General features: G+C 38.4%; 3 protein-coding genes across 9 annotated transcripts in view; 1 reads left to right on the top strand and 2 right to left on the bottom strand.

Annotated features, from left to right (window-relative positions):
- Window positions 1-1188: 1188 nt before the first annotated feature.
- On the bottom strand, window positions 1189-8377 carry LOC148853363 (Homeodomain-like superfamily protein). Of its 2 annotated transcripts, XR_016113174.1 has the most exons (5): window positions 5939-6961; window positions 5114-5155; window positions 2911-3319; window positions 2288-2471; window positions 1189-2135 (listed from the first exon to the last, which is right to left on the bottom strand). XR_016113174.1 is itself a non-coding variant. In XM_088985680.1 (3 exons), exons 1-3 carry the CDS (start codon window positions 6633-6635, stop codon window positions 3036-3038), a joined length of 1023 nt encoding a protein of 340 aa, XP_088841806.1. In that variant the 5' UTR covers window positions 6636-8377; the 3' UTR covers window positions 2683-3035. The 2 variants fall into 2 exon arrangements, 1 of the variants encoding a protein (XP_088841806.1); XM_088985680.1 differs by lacking the exons at window positions 1189-2135; window positions 2288-2471 and having other exon boundaries at window positions 2683-3319; window positions 5939-8377.
- Window positions 8378-12420: 4043 nt separating this feature from the next.
- On the top strand, window positions 12421-15111 carry LOC148853362 (uncharacterized). Its single transcript, XM_088983969.1, has 2 exons — window positions 12421-13006; window positions 14394-15111. Exons 1-2 carry the CDS (start codon window positions 12774-12776, stop codon window positions 14815-14817), a joined length of 657 nt encoding a protein of 218 aa, XP_088840095.1. The 5' UTR covers window positions 12421-12773; the 3' UTR covers window positions 14818-15111.
- Window positions 15112-16030: 919 nt separating this feature from the next.
- SUVH4 (histone-lysine N-methyltransferase, H3 lysine-9 specific SUVH4-like protein) overlaps window positions 16031-18896 on the bottom strand; it is a 47374-nt gene continuing 44508 nt past the window's right edge. For 4 of the 6 annotated variants that reach the window (XM_088983963.1, XM_088983965.1, XM_088983967.1 and 1 more), the window contains one exon: window positions 17324-17721. In XM_088983963.1, coding sequence (XP_088840089.1) covers window positions 17608-17721 — 114 coding nt within the window. In that variant the 3' untranslated portion in view covers window positions 17324-17607. Of the gene's footprint in view, window positions 16599-17323; window positions 17722-18896 lie in introns of those variants that run through there. The other 2 variants (XM_088983966.1, XM_088983964.1) reach the window with 2 other exon arrangements.

Raw genomic sequence — 18896 nt, 5'->3', positions numbered from 1 at the left:
TATATGTGTGGGTTGGAAGTATCATTTTCTGAAAAAACGTTATTTTTTTTTGGTTTGGAAACATTGTTGTCAAATAGGACGGGGCGACAACACATTCTGTTTGGTACCAGTGCTCCATATCTGTTTTCAGCACTGATTTCCATTATAAGAAGTCTATGTCACTGCCACATCATGTCTTCATTGGCAGCAACGGGGTTTAAATTGAGAAAATGTCGAATTTAGTATTTTTCCATACCACACTTCTTGATTCCAAGGCATGGTTTGGAGTATCATTTTTTATGAAAAAACAGTTCCAAACATGTTATCGTTTTTTGGAGTACCGATTTTTCCAATATGATGTTGATGTATCACCGTTTTCTGAAGCAACAACATCAATGCCAAGCATCGCCCAAATCTGCTCCTTATACAGAGCGTGCCTCACACCGACCTCATGTTCCTGGCCGCACATCAATGTTCCCAATACAGGGTGAGATGTGGCTGAGTAGCAGAGCCCAATTCTGACAGCTCGGCCAGGGAGAGTGATGCCATTAACACTTAACAAAGTTGAGATTGATATCCAATTCGACCACTCCAAGTTCAAGACTGTTGAATTGGGATCTGCTCCCCACAAAATACATCTCACACGGATCTCACATCCCCGGGAATATCTCCATACAACACAAAGGAAGGAAAATGTTCCCAATACATGGTGAGATGGGTCCGATATGAGATGCGCTCTGTCAGGAGCAGATCCGGACTCAAGACCGTCGAGGAACGCCATGAAAAGTAAAAATGCTCACCGCGAGGGACCACATCAAGGCTTAACCGTCTGTGACGCCGGCTGCGGTATCGGCTGCCTGTCGATTTAGCTAGACAAGCAAGGATAATCATCTCGACTCAGCCGCCAAGGTTGCCGTGGCTGGGAAACAGGTAATGATTTCAACCTACAACTATTATATCTTTTAACGGTTTTAATTGACAATCAACAACATAACGGTTTTACTGAAGTGTCCGTTATTAGCCGTTACAGATTACAATATAGTATAGTTGACGATGTGATAACACCTACATCTGAGGACTGTGGAGGGAAGTATGGCCCTCCCACCGAGTCGGGCTTCGGTCAGAGCAAAGCCCGTTCCAACAATTTTACGGCATAGAACGTCAACTGAAACACCACCTGCATAGAACGTCAGAACTCAGAAGCTAGAGTTGCTTTTTCAGTTGAACTTTCGGATTGATACCATTTTTATTCTTATTTAACGAATCAGTAGGATTAAGGACAGAATAACAATGTCGAACTCGAATCCTGTCACGGTGTTGTTTACTTCAGAAAGCCATCTAAGATCGGCATCCGTTTTCACAATTAGAAAGTTTTGCAGGCAAGAGACTGAGAGAGGAGCTCTGAGACACTGCATTGATAGGTCGTAGGCTCGCAGCACGGGTGTTGCCCAAGTTTGAGATGAGGTCAGGGATTACCCACAGTCCACAGAGCAAAGGCAGATGCGATGATAGTAGTACGCTCGGCATCATTGGCAGAGAAATGAACTTGTCCCCAAAGACATTCTATAACGGGTTACAAGTTACGACCTGTTGATTGTTGAAGAGGATCTGGAGAGCTGTTTACTTCCTGGTCCATCAAAGTCAACCAGAGCTTATCTCCATGCTGATGCGGAGGTGGCAGAGCTGGGTGGAGCCGTGGAGGCAATTCTTGATTGAGACTGGGAGGTTCCTTCACTTTTTCCCTTGGTCTTCCCTATCGGTTCATTCATTCATAATTGTTTTTCACCACGCTGATCTAGACTGTAATGGCACGTGCTATGTGCTGCACCACAGGCCCAGAGCTCTGCCCCAAGAATCCTCCAATTCCTCTATCTGCAAACTGTAATACTTGAATGCATATTGTCTGCCACTCTTCCACTTCCATTCCATGGCTGGGGGTAGACGTAAGGGTTGCCCGGTAGCGGCTTTCTAGTTCTTCTTTCGTGGAAAATTGCACAAAACTTCTGGGAGCCGCAGAGGGCGACGTTTTTCAGTTTATATCCATCCCCTGACTTCCTATTTCCCATCGAGTCCTGAACGTGTAATAAGATTCAAGAAATGGGGTAGTACCCACCTATGTCAAATCCAAAGACCATTTCTTTTCCTTCCCCTTTTCTCTGATAATGAGATTTCGAATCAAGGACAATTCACAGATAAGAACAAATTAAATATAAGCACAATATCGGGAAAGTAGACTGAGAATCACCATTGAAAAAACACACCAAGAGACTGCCTAAACAAAAAATCAACTTGATCGGGTTATCTCTACCTTGTTGTTCTTTATCACGTACGTATGTCCTGTACATCAAGAGTGAGAAGTCCATACACAAGCAGTTGAATATCCCGCCATTTAAGCCCGAACCCAACAAATTCAACACCCAAAAGTGAACCTAAACAACTTGAGCTATGTCTTTCGCAGTCTTGTGGGCTGTGGTGCCATCAACTTAGCAATGCTGCAGTCAAACAATATAGTGACATACCCCCCAATGGTCATGGCAGATGAATGTATGTGGCATGCTTCTTTTGTATTGGCAATGAAGTTATGAAGCAAAGCATCCCTCATAACAAACTTATGGAAATTGAACTCTTGATTCAGAAGTCCCCATTGAGTTCGGTAACATTTCAGCAGGAAACGTGATGTATTGAATGACAAAACAACACAGATACCAAGAAACTTAAATTGCTCACTAGAATCAATCAATATACAGGCATCAAACCATGAAAAACGTCAATTCTTTTAACATGGATAAAAATGTATGGTACTGAACTCTCTTTCAGCTTCCTATGGTTTATTATCTTTGTATGAATCCTATAATGGGCAATAAGCATCAAAAGATGAATAAGCAAGGAGAAGTGAGACTACGAGAGGACGAAGGAACTTTACATTAATACCTGATAAAAACCAATCCGAATGCTCGCTTCAGATCAAATAATTAAGTTTATTTCACCCAACTCCTCAGCCTAACCACAGAGCTCAGCTAGAATCCATCCTATGTACACTGATTCGTATGGCTTGGCTATAACTTATCTGCTATTCTTCCTAGAGCATCTGCAAGCTTACTAAGAACAGACACTAAGCTATCAGCATGGTCCTTACGCTGGTCCCTGTCCAATTGGCAATTCATGTTCTGAACTTCAAGTTGTGCAGTAAGCATTCTACTATTCCTCTCTAGGACTTCAATTAATTGGTCCTGCAGACTGGTGTCATGACCTCCATCTGATGACAACCGCCTCCGCTTCCTTTCCTCCTGAGATGTAGATTCTTTTTCAGGATTTGCAGTTGGCTGCTTTTCACTTGTACCTGCAGAACTTAAACCAATCAGAACAAAATATAATTCCTGAAAGTGTTGTAAGATCTTTAGTACCAATGTTCAGGGTAGATAGAACTTCAGCACTGAGATGACAGGTTGTAGGATAGATATAACCAAGCAAATCTTCTTTTTCAAAAGGGAAAAAAATCTGCTCATTTATAATTTAAAAACAAAATAAGTTACAGAAAAATTAGAAAAAATTTAATTAAGAGAACTTTGAAAGAACCATGATTTAGAAAGTTGGGTCAACTTGGCTTGCAGTATATGCTTGTTCACAAAATTTTTACCTTTGGTACAAGGACTACAGGAACTTAGTGAAGCACTAGAGCCTCCTTCCTACTTGTTCCATATACATGACACCCCACATGTTGTGTAGGGGTCAAGCTCCCTCAAATGCAATCCTCATGCCCCAAACCAACCTGATTTTATTTTTATCATGTCAATTATGGATGTTTCTCCATACTCTTATCTGCATTCCCTTAATTTCATCACAACTACCCAAGAAAATGCGATAGATCAGATAATTAGCATTTGATAGATTGGTTGGTTAGATCATACAATCAGACAATTGTTGTTCTGCAGAAGTAGTTCTTAAAATTCCACTATGAAAACAAAAACAAATGCCATACAAGCAAAATCATGCATCCCCTTAATTTTAGCTGTGTTTTTACTTTTAGCCTCTATATTTCTAGACAAATTCCTTCTGTCAATTCTCTGTTGAATAATGTAGTTATAGTGATTCAATTTATATTTTTGTCTGTATAAGTGCAACCTATATGGTACATTTCAACAATTATGCCCAACGTAGATGATTTGAGCAGCACTACCTTGCACGGGAATATCGTAATGGTGAAACATTAAGAATGAGAGGGTTGCTGCAGGAGCATGGGAACATAATGCATCCACATGCAGTGTTTAAAGGGTTTCAGCTTAGGTAAGAAGTACATAGACTAACCTTGGCCTCCAGTGAAAGTCAGTAGTAAGAACATAATGAATATGTTATCTCTTTAGTTTTAACGGTTTTTAATCATCTAGTAATCTAGAAAGGATTTCAAGATTTTTTACTTGTACCTTCAAAAACACATCAAGGTATAAGATCCAGTAGTTGAATAGCAATTTACTGGTCCTTTAGTTGAAATGGGCAAAGGTGACATCTGATCTAAAAGTTGAACTGGGGAGTGTTCGCATGAATATGTTGTGTATATTTGTTATTAGCAAAACTTGGTATATATTATGAGTATTAGTTCATTTATGATCCAAATAGTTGATATGGAAAGGCATTTTTACTGGTAAAGCTGCATATATAGTAGAATCCATGAACTAATACCCAATATATACCAGGTTTTTCCAATAACAAAAAAAAAAAAAAAAACAAATATACACAGGTAAAGCTGCATGGATGGTGGAAAGTAGCTACTTCAGTAGTTCAATTATAAAAATATAAGTCAATCCTCAAGACCAGAACATATTAGAAAAGGTTGAAACTCTTGTTTGCTCATAATCACCTACAAATATTTTAGCAATGATCTCAAAACACAAAAGGAAAGTCCAAGGATTAAAATCCCCATATTGAGTCCATTTATTTAGCAGAAACCAGCATGAATTTTGCATTAGAGCTAGTCACTGTGGATTAAGGTACTAGGCTCACTTTTTCAATAGAGTGATGGGTCAGACAATGCTTATGCTTGTTATATTCAGTACAACACTACTGATATTTGAGTTTTTAACTCTTTAAGCAAACAGAAAAGCTCTAGAACAGAAGAAGAAGAATAGGTTGTCAGTACCTTGATCTAGATGTCCTTTGGAAAACGGATGGTACTGCTTCTCTGCATCCAATTGCAAATTTAAAATTCCAATTTAGTCATGAAAAATAGGCAAACACAACAAATAATGAGAGAGAGAGAGAGAGAGAGAGAGAGAGAGAGAGAGAGAGAGAGAGAGAGAGAGAGAGAGAGACTTGCACAATCGAACCAAAGCCATAAGAAAGAAAACAAAATAAAAAACTCAAAAACCAGCATCCAACAAGTCCAAATAAAACTGTCTTAAACCTCTTATTTATCTACCCAAAAAAGCCCTGTTATTTATTGCAAAACACAACCGACAGTTTTATCTTCCTTTCTATCTAACCAGGGAAAAAGAAGAAAAAAAAAAGGAGAGAGAATTAGAGCTACGGAGGAAGGCTGCTTTTGGTTCTCCTATAAAATGGACGGATATCTTTTAGACTGTAATATTTCAGCTATTATCTCCACCTCTATTGCGGAAAAAATATTTGTTTTCAATCCCTTTTAATTTGTTTTCATTTAAATGGCAAGGAAACCATTATCATGGTAAAAGAGGCGAAATTATAAAATATAGTTCGAATATTTCAGAATGAAAAAAAAAACCCGTTGTTCATCAAAAGAAAAAAAAAATTCCGTCCATTTTCGGTTGAAACAAATGGAAGTATAAACCTCAGAAGAACATAGTCAAAACAAAGAACACGCAAAAGAAAATTTGCGATAGTCCGAAAAGATTTCTGAATAGCCAAATGAAATTCGATGCGAATCCAAAATTGAAAACCGCTAGAGGGAGGGATTAATAACTCTACAAACCATATAAAGTAAAATTACCAGAAATAGGCACCGGAGCAGGCACAGCCGTTGCAGGACTCCCCGTCGCCGCCTCTTTCTCTGAGCTACCGCCAGCCTCTTCCTGCCCCGACTGCTCAAAATCGGAAAACAACCCTTCTTCCGCCGCCGCGCTACGACCGCTATCGAATACCGCCTCGTCCTCCTCCGCCACCCCTTCCGTCTTTTCAGTGTTCTTAACATCAATTGCCACCGTTTCTGGTTCCGTCACCGTCGCTGTCCCCCCGTTCAAGATATCGTACACCTCTCTATCGAAAAAACCCGGTAATTTCCGCTCTCTCCTCAAATCGTTCCTCATGACCCAGAACGATTCGGCTTCTTCCTTTATCTGCGATTCCCATTCTTTGATCTTCTTGAAATCTCCGGCGAGGTTGCTCCATCGTTTCCGGCATTGAACTGGTCCACGGTTCACGCCGTGCCGTTTGCAGTACGACGACACAGAAGCCCACTTGGGCTCAATGTTGGACCCAAAAGCTGAACCGGCGGCTCGACCCCTGCGGACCCGGTTCTCTGCAACCTTCTTGCCTTGGATGAGGACGAGTATCTCCTGTCTCGTCCACCGAGGAAGCCTCGGTGGTCTGTTGCCGTCGTCGGCTCCTTCAACACCGTTAGAGAGAGGGACGACGTTTGGGTCTCCATCGACGGGCGCCGCTGATGGGCTTAGCCGCTCAAGGGCCATAAACGAAACGAAGGAGTGCTTTTGTTGTGTTGAAGGCACGTGATTTTAACGGGGTGGTCCGACGTAACGGCGTTTTTAGAGCGAGAAGGTCCGTTTAGAAATTAAGGAGAAGAGGGGCAAGTATCCTTTCCCAGTTCCCATCTCTCTCTCTCTCTACTCTTCATGCTTCTTTCTTTGCCCCATAGGCCATAAGGGATTAGGGAGGGAGATATGGGAGGGGAGAGAGAGGAAAAGAGGAGGGCGAGGAGGTTTTGTGGGGATGTGGTTTTGGGTGGGTTTTACCAGCTATATGGAGACCCCTAATCTCTAATATTTGCTTTCTTTCCTTTTTTTAAGTGATTAATTGGGCTTATATTCTATGCCTTTGTATTCAATTCTCACTATAAAAAGTTAAAGGACATCACTTTCTTTCTTTGGATTGATAAGGCACCACCACCCTCTCCTCCTCTCCCTACTAGTGTAGAGTTATATCTATTTTTTTTTTCAAAATCTCTCTCACTCTCTCTCTCTAAATTGAATATAATTTGTCTAAAATTTCTTTTTGAAAGGTAATGAACACAAGCTTCTTATGCTATTTTGTCACGAAAAGGGGTTAATTATGGAGGTTAGGAGGCACATGTCTCATGGGAGGGTGATGGAAAGACTCTGCCCGTTCATTGGGTTAAGTAGGGGTCACAGTCTCCTTGTGACTGGGTGGGGACCTACCCGCTTTGCCAAATAGGATGCAAGGGTACATGCCTATCTAGGCGGCGTATGGCTTCTGTAACTCTTCTCAACCTTCTTTGTTTTTTTTTTTTTTGTTTTTTTTTTTTAATTTAATAACATTTTGGTCTATTCGTAATGGCGTGACACCCTTGGTTTGGGGTCCCATTTTGCTTGTCATCTTACAAGGCTTTTGCCCTCTTTGAATCCTAGAAAACAAAGGTCATGCCTCAACCCTCAAGGTGTGAACGAAACAATTAGATAAGGTGACCAACCATGCTTTTCCTTTTCTTTCTTTTGTTGTAAAAGAAAAAAATCTTGGGTGGGCTGCTGTTCCCTTGTTGACATATAAAAATATGTAGTAATTAGGATTGATTGATTCCTGGGAAGCTGATCCACTCTTTCCTTTTACCATGTCATCCATAGATGATATGATAGACCCATCACCCATGTAGATAGATACTCACATATAGATACCTCCATCTACCCATTCCTCTAATTATGAAATTTCAACTCTTCACTGTGAATGAATGACTGGGATAAGGATATATGCGTCTAAATCAACATGGAAAAAAATTTTTCATTCAGTCCAGGGAGGGGGCCCCTTCCCCTTTGTCACCTTAGCAGATTCGGGCAAATTGGTGGAGCATTTTAATTAGAAATCCTGATCAAGTGGCTTTGTGCCCCTAAGCAAAGGTTTTATCATGTGTACCTTGGTTTTTTGTGGACCTGGAAATAAAAAAAGGTTCCCTATCTTTCTTATTATGGCATACACAGCACTACTGGGTCTGGGCTCAGTTTAATGGAGAGGAGTGTCCCCTCCACGACCCATTAATTTAGTGCATTTAATTACCATGAAATCTTGAGGCCATCCAATGTTGATCTTAATGGTAATATGCTTGGTGTAGAATGCAAGTCCAAGCTGATGGTTTGTTTGGAAATCGGAATGACAGCTGTGGACTTTACACAAATTGCATTAGTTACTTTGGTGGCCACTCCAGGCTTTTCAGACATGTGGTGATCAAAAAAAAAAAAAAAAATTCCACAATTCGGTGGAAGATTACAATCAGCTTTGCTTTTTAATAAGTAATTCAAATCCATTCAAAAGTATCATGGTAATTAACATATAGGCCTTCACGAAAAGGGAAAAACTTGTATGGGCCTCGGCCCATTGAATGTGACCATTTCAAAGTGAGTCTGGATGGTAGTAGGGTTAGCAGTCCCACCTAAAACAAAGGAAGAAAAGGCGTGTTTGGTATTATTATAATTGTAATATTGGTGTAATTAGGGTTTGTGAGCCTAATCAACAACGTAGGAAGGTGGTTGTGTTGGACTTACGTGCTTTTCTACGAATTCATAAGGTCTACAAAATCATTATTTTTTGAGGCAATATCTTAATAATCTAATCTTAATCTCGAAATGAGATCTGGATTTTCATGGGGTTTAGGTGGTAAGAGACAAAGTGGATAAGCGACACGTGTCAACCAAAAGTGACAGAGATGTTTTCTTTCTTTTCTTTTTGGTCTTTATCTGGTGTCTAGAATCTGAAGATTATTCAAAACAATCACAGCACACGCAACCTTGGTGTATCTATAATAACCATGGTAGGCCCCATCCTTAACAGGAGGGAGAACACCCGTTCAGGGACGCCCTGAACTGTATTCTGGATGAAAACGCTAATTTTCTGGACTGTTGTGACTTGTTTAAGGTTGGTTGGTCACTGGGCTAGAATATCGCGTAGTAAGTACACACATGTTGGATAAATAGATTGACTTCGGGATTCCAGATTGGATTGATGAGGTGTTGTGTGTAGACTAATGTCTTTCCCTAACTTGCTTAGCCAAAAAAAAAAAAATAAATAAAAGAAAAGGAAGAGAGACGAAAGAAAACCAACCTCTAACCCCTACTTCTATTATTGCATCAAAATAACATATTTTTTCTGTTAATTTTTTATGTATCACATGGAATGTTTTATTATACGATAGAAAATAGTTAGCTATTAGTGGGGACCGATGAACAGGATTTATTAGGTTAAAAGTGAAATAATAAAAATATAAAAGAATAAACATTTTTTTATATTTTAATTTCTTAAAAATCAATAATTATTTATGTTTTATAATTTATATACTATTTTTAATAATTTTTTATAATATAAAAATAACAATAATTAATTTTAATTAAATTAAGTCTAATTTTTAATAAATAAGAATAGTTTAATTTTCAATAATTATTAAAAATTTATAACAAAAATACATAATTAATGAAAATAAATTTATAACAAAAATATATAATTGAATCATTGACAAAGAGATATAGACTACTATGGAAGGAATCTATCTTTCATGTGACAATTTTTTTCTCTCTCTCACACACACAAATTCATGTTAAATGTTACCAAAATATAAGGGGAAAAATGGAAGAAAAACATGGCCAGCCTGGTCTTGGGTGACAATTGAAGGATTGATGGCATATTCCATAAAAGGCCAAGGCCAATAGTGTAAAGACAGCAAGAGCAGCAGGGATAAAGAGGAAGTTATGGTTTATGGGCAAACTTCCAAATTTTCGAGAGAATAAAAACCAAGCAAGAATGAGGAGCGACTGTGCTCACCCGGCTAGGATATGCTATCTATAAATTATTTTCACATCTTTACACACAAGAGAGAGATTCAGTTACACATTGAGAATATTTACCTTTTTAATTCATGGGGAGATGTTTCCAATACACACGATGGTATTATTCTGTGAATAGAGATGTGAGAACAATTTATGGGTAATAGATCCAGAACCGTGCGTATGCGCAGCAAGGTGGCAAATGGCAAGCCGTGTAATGTAATAGAGAGGAGTGGACAACCAACCACCAGCACTAGGCAGAGGGATCTCCCATCTGGAAAATCTTGATGACCATGACAGACTCAAGCCTATGTGGGTGACCTGATGAGAATTGAAAACAACGTAACTTCCAGCCTTTTGTATTCTTTCTCTTGGACGGTAAAATCTTTGACAAATTGGTCTGTGAAAAAGTCTATGGAGGGGACTATTGCCATTAATTTATATATTCGTCTGCGACTAAAAGTGATAGCGCAAAGAGGTTGCGGGACTCTTAAGCACAAAACTAAAGGACAAAAAGATGAAGAAAAGGGGGATTAGCATTTAGCCATCAATTAATCCCATTTCTAACATGTTTTTATTCTTGGAACTCTTGGTGTGCATAAGAGGCAAACCAGGCCGGCCATTGGAGTTGCCGAAGATAGTATTTCCTGTGAATTCTGAATTGAGAAAGCATCTTTGAGTTGGGCAGCACAGAGTTGGTGGGCCCATATATGATCGCTGGGATGTGGGATCATAAATATCCCGGGCCAAGGTTCATCACCTTGAATTGCCTATGGATTGATTGGATCCGGGTTGGCCCGTGGCCGAATGGCTCATGGTTTTGCATGCACATTGGCCATTGTTGTTGCACCCCTTATTAAAATTGGGAGAATAACAGTTCAGCCCAGGGTTAGAATTCTTACGCCCAAAGTAAGTTAATTGGAGTAGGTGCCAACTTGGAATTAATGCCAATTTAAGGGCGGGTATGTGGAATTCAGATATCTGCAATGGGCATATCCATAATCCATACTTTTCCGATTAAAATTTGGAAAAATTCTCAATTAGTACCTCGTACTTTGGGCCTAGTGTTATTTTGGTCATTGAACTTTAAAATATGACAATTCAGTACCCAAATTCTCAAAACGTGTCAGTCCAGTATCTACCATTAACTAGTTGTTAACCAGCCATTAAATAGCATTTAAAAAAAAGACATAAATGCCCTTTGAGTGTCAATTAATTTCCTTTATAAACAATCTAAACATTGACAAAAAATTAATGATTCCAAATCCTTACCTTTTCTATTCAAGAAAGTTGGGGCCATGTCTCAATAGGCATTTTGGTGACCAAAACTTTCTTGAATAGAAGAGGCAAGAATTTGAGACTATTAATTTTTTTATCAATGCTTGGATGGTTTATAAAGAAAATTAGATGACACTCGAAGGGCATTTATGTCCTTTTCAAATACTACTTAATGGCTGGTTAACAACTAGTTAATGGTAGGTACTGCATTAATATGTTTTGAAAGTTTGGATACTGAATTATTGCATTTTAAAGGTCGATGACCAAAATAATACTAGGCCCAAAGTACAAGGTACTAATTGGGAATTTTCCTTTAAAATTAAACCCCTTTTACGGTCCACTCTATTTTAGAATTAGGAAATTATTTTCCCAAACGTATTTATTCCCAGCTCTCCCTATAAACATCTCCCCCTGAGAATCTTCCCCCCTTGACACTAACCTAACCGTACAATCCAATTATGAATTTTGAGGTGGAGTGGGTGGTAAAAACCCCTAAAATTTAATTGTATCAATGTTTTTAATCTATCGATGACCTAACCGGTTGAATTAGTATATGTTTGGCATTGATGTTGCAGATGATGCTAATGTGTGGGTTGGAAAACAATACTTTTTTCTATTTGGAAACATTGCTGCTAGGTAGTACGTTTCCCTGGAGCAACAACAACACTTTTTGTTTAGTACCAGTGCTCCATGTTTGTTTTCAGCACTGGTACCCATTGTAGGAAGTCCATGTCACTGTCACATCATGCCCTCATTGACAGCAACGAGCTGCAATATGAGAAAATGCCAAATTCGACATTGCTCCAAACCACACTTTCTCGATTTTCAAGTTGTGACTTAGAACACAATTTTTTTATAAAATAACAGTTACAAACAAATAGGCATTTCCTAAAATACAATTTTTTCTGACATGGCACTGATGTATCACCATTTTCTGGAGCAATGACATCAATGCCAAACAGACGCTTAGGAATTAGTCACAATCCTGATTAGTGTCAATATCTATATCACAAGCCTCTTAAACAGCCGGGTTTTAAAACAATTAGTTATATTATTAAAATTATTTGAAGTATAAATTTATTAAGAAGTTTACATGAACTCTCTTTCTCTCTTATTTTCTGCCAAACCAGCATAAGTGGTTGTGAAATTAGGGCATCACAAAACACTGGTGAGGATGGCTGTTTTTGCAGTTCTGTGGTGTGCAGCTGCAGGCCCGTCATATCTATACAACTTGCAGCTCGTGGGGCACTCGCTAGCAAATGGCAATGGGACCTCTCGCTTCATTCAAATGTTTGGAAAGATTGGACATTTGATTAGATTTGTGTCCTGTGAGTTCAAAAGTCAAACAGGTTCTGAGCAAGCATTGCATGTAATGCTGGAGCACATGCAGCCACTCAAATCACACGAATCACCACCACCACACATCGCACATTAAAGCCTTCTATATAAGGAATAAAGCTTGTTGTGATCTTGGAACTTGCTTGTCACTTCACTGGGAGGATTTGTCATCCTGTAGTGCTACTAGTACTGCTTCAAGCCATTATCCCAATGGCCTCACTTATCGTTAATGGCCTTAGATTGCTTCTTCTGTTGTCGCCTTTGGTTGCAGTCATAGCTTATGAGAAGCCCGTCAACTGCAGAAGTATCGAGTGTGCTCCATATGAGGTGATTCACCACCAAAACAACTTGGAAATAAGAAGTTACAGGAACGCCGTGTGGATGTCTATACCACCCATCAACTCCAGCTCCTACAAGGAAGCTGTTGGTAGCGGCTTCAACACGTATGCGCTCTTCCCCCTCCCCACCCAATTCACATCTGCCGACAGCATATCTCCACCGTGTATTGGGAATATCTCCCGCTGATAACTTTAAAAGATATTCTCAGTACATGCTGAGATGTGCATGTAAGGCGTTTATTGGGCGCACACACCAAATCATTTTCTTCTTTCTCTTGCCTGTGGATCATTCCTTGGGATTGATTGGTTATTGGTGGGTCACTGTCTTCATAGGTTTTACTCATCATAAGCTGGTGTTTGGAATGGTGTCATATTTTCTTTTAAATGGTATCACGTCCAAATTTCATTTTTCAAATAACACCTGATGTTTGGTTATGTGTTTTTTTGAAAAATGTTTTTTTAGATTGTCTTAAAATTTTCAAAAAAAAAAAGTGATTTGAGAAAGTACCTTTTTTTCATGTTTTCTCTTTTTTTTAGGGATTTTTGAACTGTACTCCAACTCATAAATCTGATTTGAACTGCAGACATACAATAATTTAAAATTATAAATATCTTCACATATAACACTCATACCAACTAGTAAATTGACATCAATTCCAATTTAACACCTACCTCCAATTCTACAGTGGAACTAGGATTGGCACAACATCAATGATACAAAGAAAAACTATTTTATTCCCCAAAATATAGCACCATTTTCTCAAAAATAAATGACATTAATTTCAAACACCACCAAATATCTTATACATATATACATCCTGTGCGGAGAATCCGCCTGGCATGGAATGACTGGCATGGTGGCACCAATCCATCAAATCGGAGAGACCACAATCTACCCAAGTTACACGGTAAAAAAGATCCTGGTGATCCTTCACAAAACCCCACTAACTATATTCGCATCTGACGGCATGACATTGGCGTGATCGTTAGGAAGATAGAAAAGTAAAAAAGAAAAAAGAATTTTGTCTGAAATAGCAATCTCACTTCCTAGAGTTGCTTTTTAGTAAAGACAAACAACAAATAGGGAGAGGTTTCAGGAACTAATCATTTGCCAAAACATGATGTCCCAAGGAAAAGATAAAGTTGCGCTTTTAAGTTTTATGTGTGTGGATGACTGACAATTTCTTTTTTAGCAGGAAAAGTATAACCAACCGAGTCTCCCTAGTACAAACCACAATGGGACAATAGTAATACAAGTTATAGTTTAAATTCTCTAATCTCTATTAACCTGAGCTCATCTTCACTACATAAAAAACTAAAGGGATCAAGGGAGAAAGATGATTAAGCCCAAACTACAGTTGGGTGAGTGTCAGTTCGGAATTTTGATGTCAATTTACGGGTGGACATTAATATATAGAGTAAGGGTTTTTCACCTTTTAAATGTTTTATAGCTCAATCTGCATTGGGCTTGTTCTGATACCTGTCTTCTCAGTTTATTTGCCTACATTCAAGGGATGAATCGTGGAGGAACAAAAATCGATATGACGGCACCGGTACTAGTCGACATTTTCCCGTCAAAGGGACCTTTCTGTAACTCTACCTACGTTGTCCACTTCTATGTGCCCCAGAAGTATCAGAAAAATCCTCCTCTCTCAGACCAGGTTCACCCAGTAAAGCTGCCGAAGTATCATTATGCTGCCGTTCGTCGATTTGGAGGCTTCATGGACGACTCCAACATTCCTCTACAACTTGTATTCCTAAGGAAGAGCCTCAAGGGCACACCCTGGGAGTCTGCAATTTCCTCAAGACATGGTGGTGGTGGTGGTGAGCCTCAGCCCTATAGCGTAGCAGGCTACAACTCGCCCTACGAATACGAAAACCGCGTTAATGAAGTGTTGTTATGGTTTGGCAAGTAGTAATTGGGCTTATTTTGTCAAGTGATATCCCGACCCATATTCATTAGTCCTCTCGCTTTGAGTTTCCTGTTCTTAGGCATAAGTCATGACTCGCAACCTTGTTATCTTCTTCTTTAATCATCCACTTTGTTATTTGGGTCCATCATCTTTTTAGGACCTCAGTGGCAGACAAATACTCAAATTCTATATAGAACAAAAGTGGGTAACCGGCAGGTCCTTGAGCTCTCCCACCAAGAAGATACGAAATTGTTCTACCACTTTTAAAGAAAAAGCACAATTTGAGAAATTTCCTAAGCAGTTGGCACCTACTTTACTCCTAAATATTTTGTTGTATGATTGCTTTAAAACATAAATTGTACGTAGTTATTTTCTTTAGGATATCAAGTATTAGTACTTTACACATTACAGGGGACTCGGAGTGAAAGGTGAGTGGGTGATTCGTGGAAATAGCTCGAAATCTACCTAATTCCTTTGAAATCGAGTAATGATTTCATATTGGAGAGAATCTCTTATAAAACCTTAAAAAAATCCTTCTCTGAAACCCCGAGTATGAAACAAAGAAAACTGGCATCGTTTTTTATTTTATTTTTTCTATTTAGTAATAGTAATATAATCAAGGGAAAATTCTTTATTACTATTCTGTACTTTAGGTCTAGTGCCATTTGAATCCCAAAACTTTTAAACGTGACAATTCGTATCCAAACTTTTAAAAAGTGCTAATTTAGCACCTACCATTAATCAATTTGTTAATTAAGTGTTATCTAATTTTCTTTATCAGTCATCCATGTGTATAAAAAATGAACTGTCCCATATCCTTATCCCTTCTATTCAAAAAAATTGGTGTCACTAAAATGCCCTCTGAGATGTGACCTCAACTTTCTTAAATAAAAGAGGCAAGAATTTGTGACTGTTTATTTTTTGACAACGTTTGGATGGTTAACAAAGAAAATTAGATGACACTTGAAGGACTTTTGTGTCTTTTCAAATGCAACTCAATAGCTAGTTAATGATAGATACTAGATTGGTACATTTTAAAAGTTCGGATACTGAATTTTCACGATTTAAAATCCAGGGATCAAAGTGGCACTAGACCCAAAGCATAGGGTAATCAGGAATTTTCCCTATAATCAACTAAAAATTGCACCACCCTAAGATATAGAAAGCACTACCCTTGAGCTATAGACCATTGCCATTAAAAACCTAGGGAGGCCCATTTCTGATCAAGTGGATGATAAATAAGAAAGTTATAGTAGTGGGAGAAACATACTATGCAGAACTGACTCGGACTCATGCAAAGGGGTTGTATGATCGCAGTTGAGCTCTCACATCATAAATTTCCACATACTAGCATTTGCCTGAATAAAATACCATTTTTGCAATCAAATGCCCAACTGGCAGCAATTGACCTTCATGCAGGAGATATTCCCAGAGTGCGACTGGATGTTCATGCTTTCAGAGTGTTGGTGCAATCTTTTACCTTGGGGAGATCTAATCCGAATGCAAAGACTTTGAGCGCACAGCATCCAGCTGATCATTGCTAATATATTGCATACATGTATGTTAAATTTATGAGGAGACGTGTACTTTCAGTCTGTTGGCAGAGTTTCTGCTTTCAGGAGATCCACTCTATTGAACCGGGGCATTCTTCAGTCTCCCAACTGGAGCATTCCTTTTTGTAAAGTGTTCATAAACATCTGATCCATGGATTTTATTTATACTTCACAGGGATCAAGTCGTTGGGGAAGAGGAAGAGAAACTACTCCTCAACCTATGTTTTCTGGCTGGATTCAAGAGATTAGAAGAGAAATCGGGTCATGGACAACAAAAAAAACCTAAAGCAAATCCCAAAGCATTTTTGCAACATTCTACCTGACTCACATTGTCTAAATGCTTAAAAGTAATCCAGAAGCTGAGTTTAAAGGAAGACAGAGCACTCATGACAATCGATTCAGCCATAATGAGCATAATGAGCACAGAGAAAAACCAACATCCCCATAAGAAAAGGCGAAAAAGAAACTCAAACCGATATCCAAATCTACTCCCCTACACCTCTTCAATGGCAACAAGAAAAATTTTGCAAGGAAAATAATAGACCGGAGAACTAGGTTACATTTTTATGGATATAAACAGCAATAGTGTACATTTATTACCAACTTCCATTAAACATACTTTGCACAGTTCAATCGGGTGGCCATCCATTTAGTGGACCCCGTGGTCCATTGTACATTTCCCCCTTTAAAACATCATAATGATGATGATAATTTTAAGAATACTATACCTGTACCTAGGGGGACCCCAGAGAAGGCATTACTTTTATCTCGGCATTTATTCCAGTACAGGATGATAAAGTAAATCACAATCAACCGTAGGTGAGCAGAAGGGCAGATGCTATTTCACTGTTCTAAGGATAGAATAAACACAACAAGAATTAACTTAAAAACAAAAACATGATTCCTCCGTTTTGTTTATTATAAACTAATAAGAGAATGATGAATGTCCAAGGAAGTGAAGCACAATAGAACACCCAATAATTATATCTTTTACTATCATTACAAAATTCTGATAATACACTTATATTCGTATAAGTGTATTAAAAGGGAAAAAAAAAGAAAATCCCAGACCCTCCACCCAAATACAAATACACAGTACTAGGTATTATGATTACAAGAATTGACATGTGTCAAGTCATGGATTCTCATTATGCAAAAAAAAAAAACACATTGAAAATGCTGACCACAATAGCATGGGAAAGCATATAAGAATGAAAAAAAAAAAAGCATATTTGATCACCTAGTAAAGACGTTTCCGACAGTCTACTGCACCACAATAGCATGGCATCTTCTTTATCTCACCATTTGCACCCATTACACTATCAAGGACATAACCATAGTCATATGTAAGCTCCTGCATAAAAAATGCAAACAATATTACTCCAAAATTCTGTCAATTTAATCCAAGAACTAAGCTAAGACAAATCTGAAAGAGGACATGAGCAGTTTTTTTATGTAGATAGGGCATGGGAATACAAAGTAATCACCTTAAACATTTATCCCATATATGTAAAGGCCTAATAGAATCATTTTACAATGATCCCAATTTGACGCTTGAGTACACATTTAAGATGATACATATTAATAAAAAACAACAGAAGATATAGAAAAGCAGTTCCATAAAATTTTCAAGATACCAAACGTTCAGGAATCAAACCAATGTTAGAAATTCAAAACCTAGACATTTCAAGTTGTTATGAATACCTTCAGTCACTTTGAGAATTTTATTGGTGCACAGACAACATTTTTCTGTGAAAAAAATATAGTACTTGATGAACTTTTTCAAAAATTTATAAACTACAAGAAACTCTCCCCCCCCCCCTCCTCTCTCTCTCTCTCTCTCAATGGTCTCTCTACCTTTCAATGTCAGCATCACTTATGTTGAGGAGCACTTATTCCAGATTTCTAGTTGGGGTAGAGATCCTTTTGGGGTTTCTGAATCATGTATGTAGGGTTATCAGTAGGCCCCGTTTGGCAACGTTCTGTGAGAGCGTTTCTCCTGTTCCCGGCATTCCCACGGAACAGAAACGCGTTTGGCAAAAAAAAAAAAAAAAAACAAGAGAAATGAGCCATTCCTGAGTGAGAACAGCACCCCATTCGCGAATAGGGTTAAATTGAAGAATTTTCTCAAATAAACCCAAGCCCTATTCAATCTCTTCTCTGTTAGGGTCCCAACATCTTTCTTCAATTTTTCCCACCACCACATATTACAGGGTGAGCATCATTCAACATTAAGTCGAGAGATCGGTGAGCAACGGTCTATGGTCTACCTTCCTCCAACGACTTTTCCAGCATCAGGTATTCCTTTTTTTTCATACCAATAGATCTGTTAGTTCATTTTATTGATTTTGGTGAACCCAAGAACTGTTAGTTCTCATTTTATTGATTTTGATTTTTCAGTGAACCCAAGTTCTGTTAGTTCATTTTATTAATTTTGTTTTTTTTGGTGAATCCAAGATCTGTAAGTTCACATTTTATTGATTTTGTTTTTCTGCTCTTCATCCACAAAACTTGTCACCCGTTCCTTTC

The sequence above is a fragment of the Nelumbo lutea genome, chromosome 4, assembly GCF_056320005.1.
Source record: "Nelumbo lutea isolate HS-2025 chromosome 4, American lotus-T2T, whole genome shotgun sequence".
NCBI lineage: Eukaryota > Viridiplantae > Streptophyta > Magnoliopsida > Proteales > Nelumbonaceae > Nelumbo > Nelumbo lutea.
Note: the sequence above shows the minus strand (reverse complement) of the source record. Positions and strands in the feature narration are given on the sequence as shown.

Coding starts and splice junctions, on each gene's coding strand:
- LOC148853363 (XM_088985680.1), bottom strand. CDS start 6,635: ATGGCCCTTGAGCGGCTAAGCCCATCAGCGGCGCCCGTCGATGGAGAC. Junction 5,156..5,938: donor TGCTCCGGTGCCTATTTCTG/GTAATTTTACTT, acceptor AATTGGATGCAG/AGAAGCAGTACCATCCGTTT. Junction 3,320..5,113: donor CAAAGGACATCTAGATCAAG/GTACTGACAACC, acceptor TAAGTTCTGCAG/GTACAAGTGAAAAGCAGCCA.
- LOC148853362 (XM_088983969.1), top strand. CDS start 12,774: ATGGCCTCACTTATCGTTAATGGCCTTAGATTGCTTCTTCTGTTGTCG. Junction 13,007..14,393: donor GTTGGTAGCGGCTTCAACAC/GTATGCGCTCTT, acceptor CTGTCTTCTCAG/TTTATTTGCCTACATTCAAG.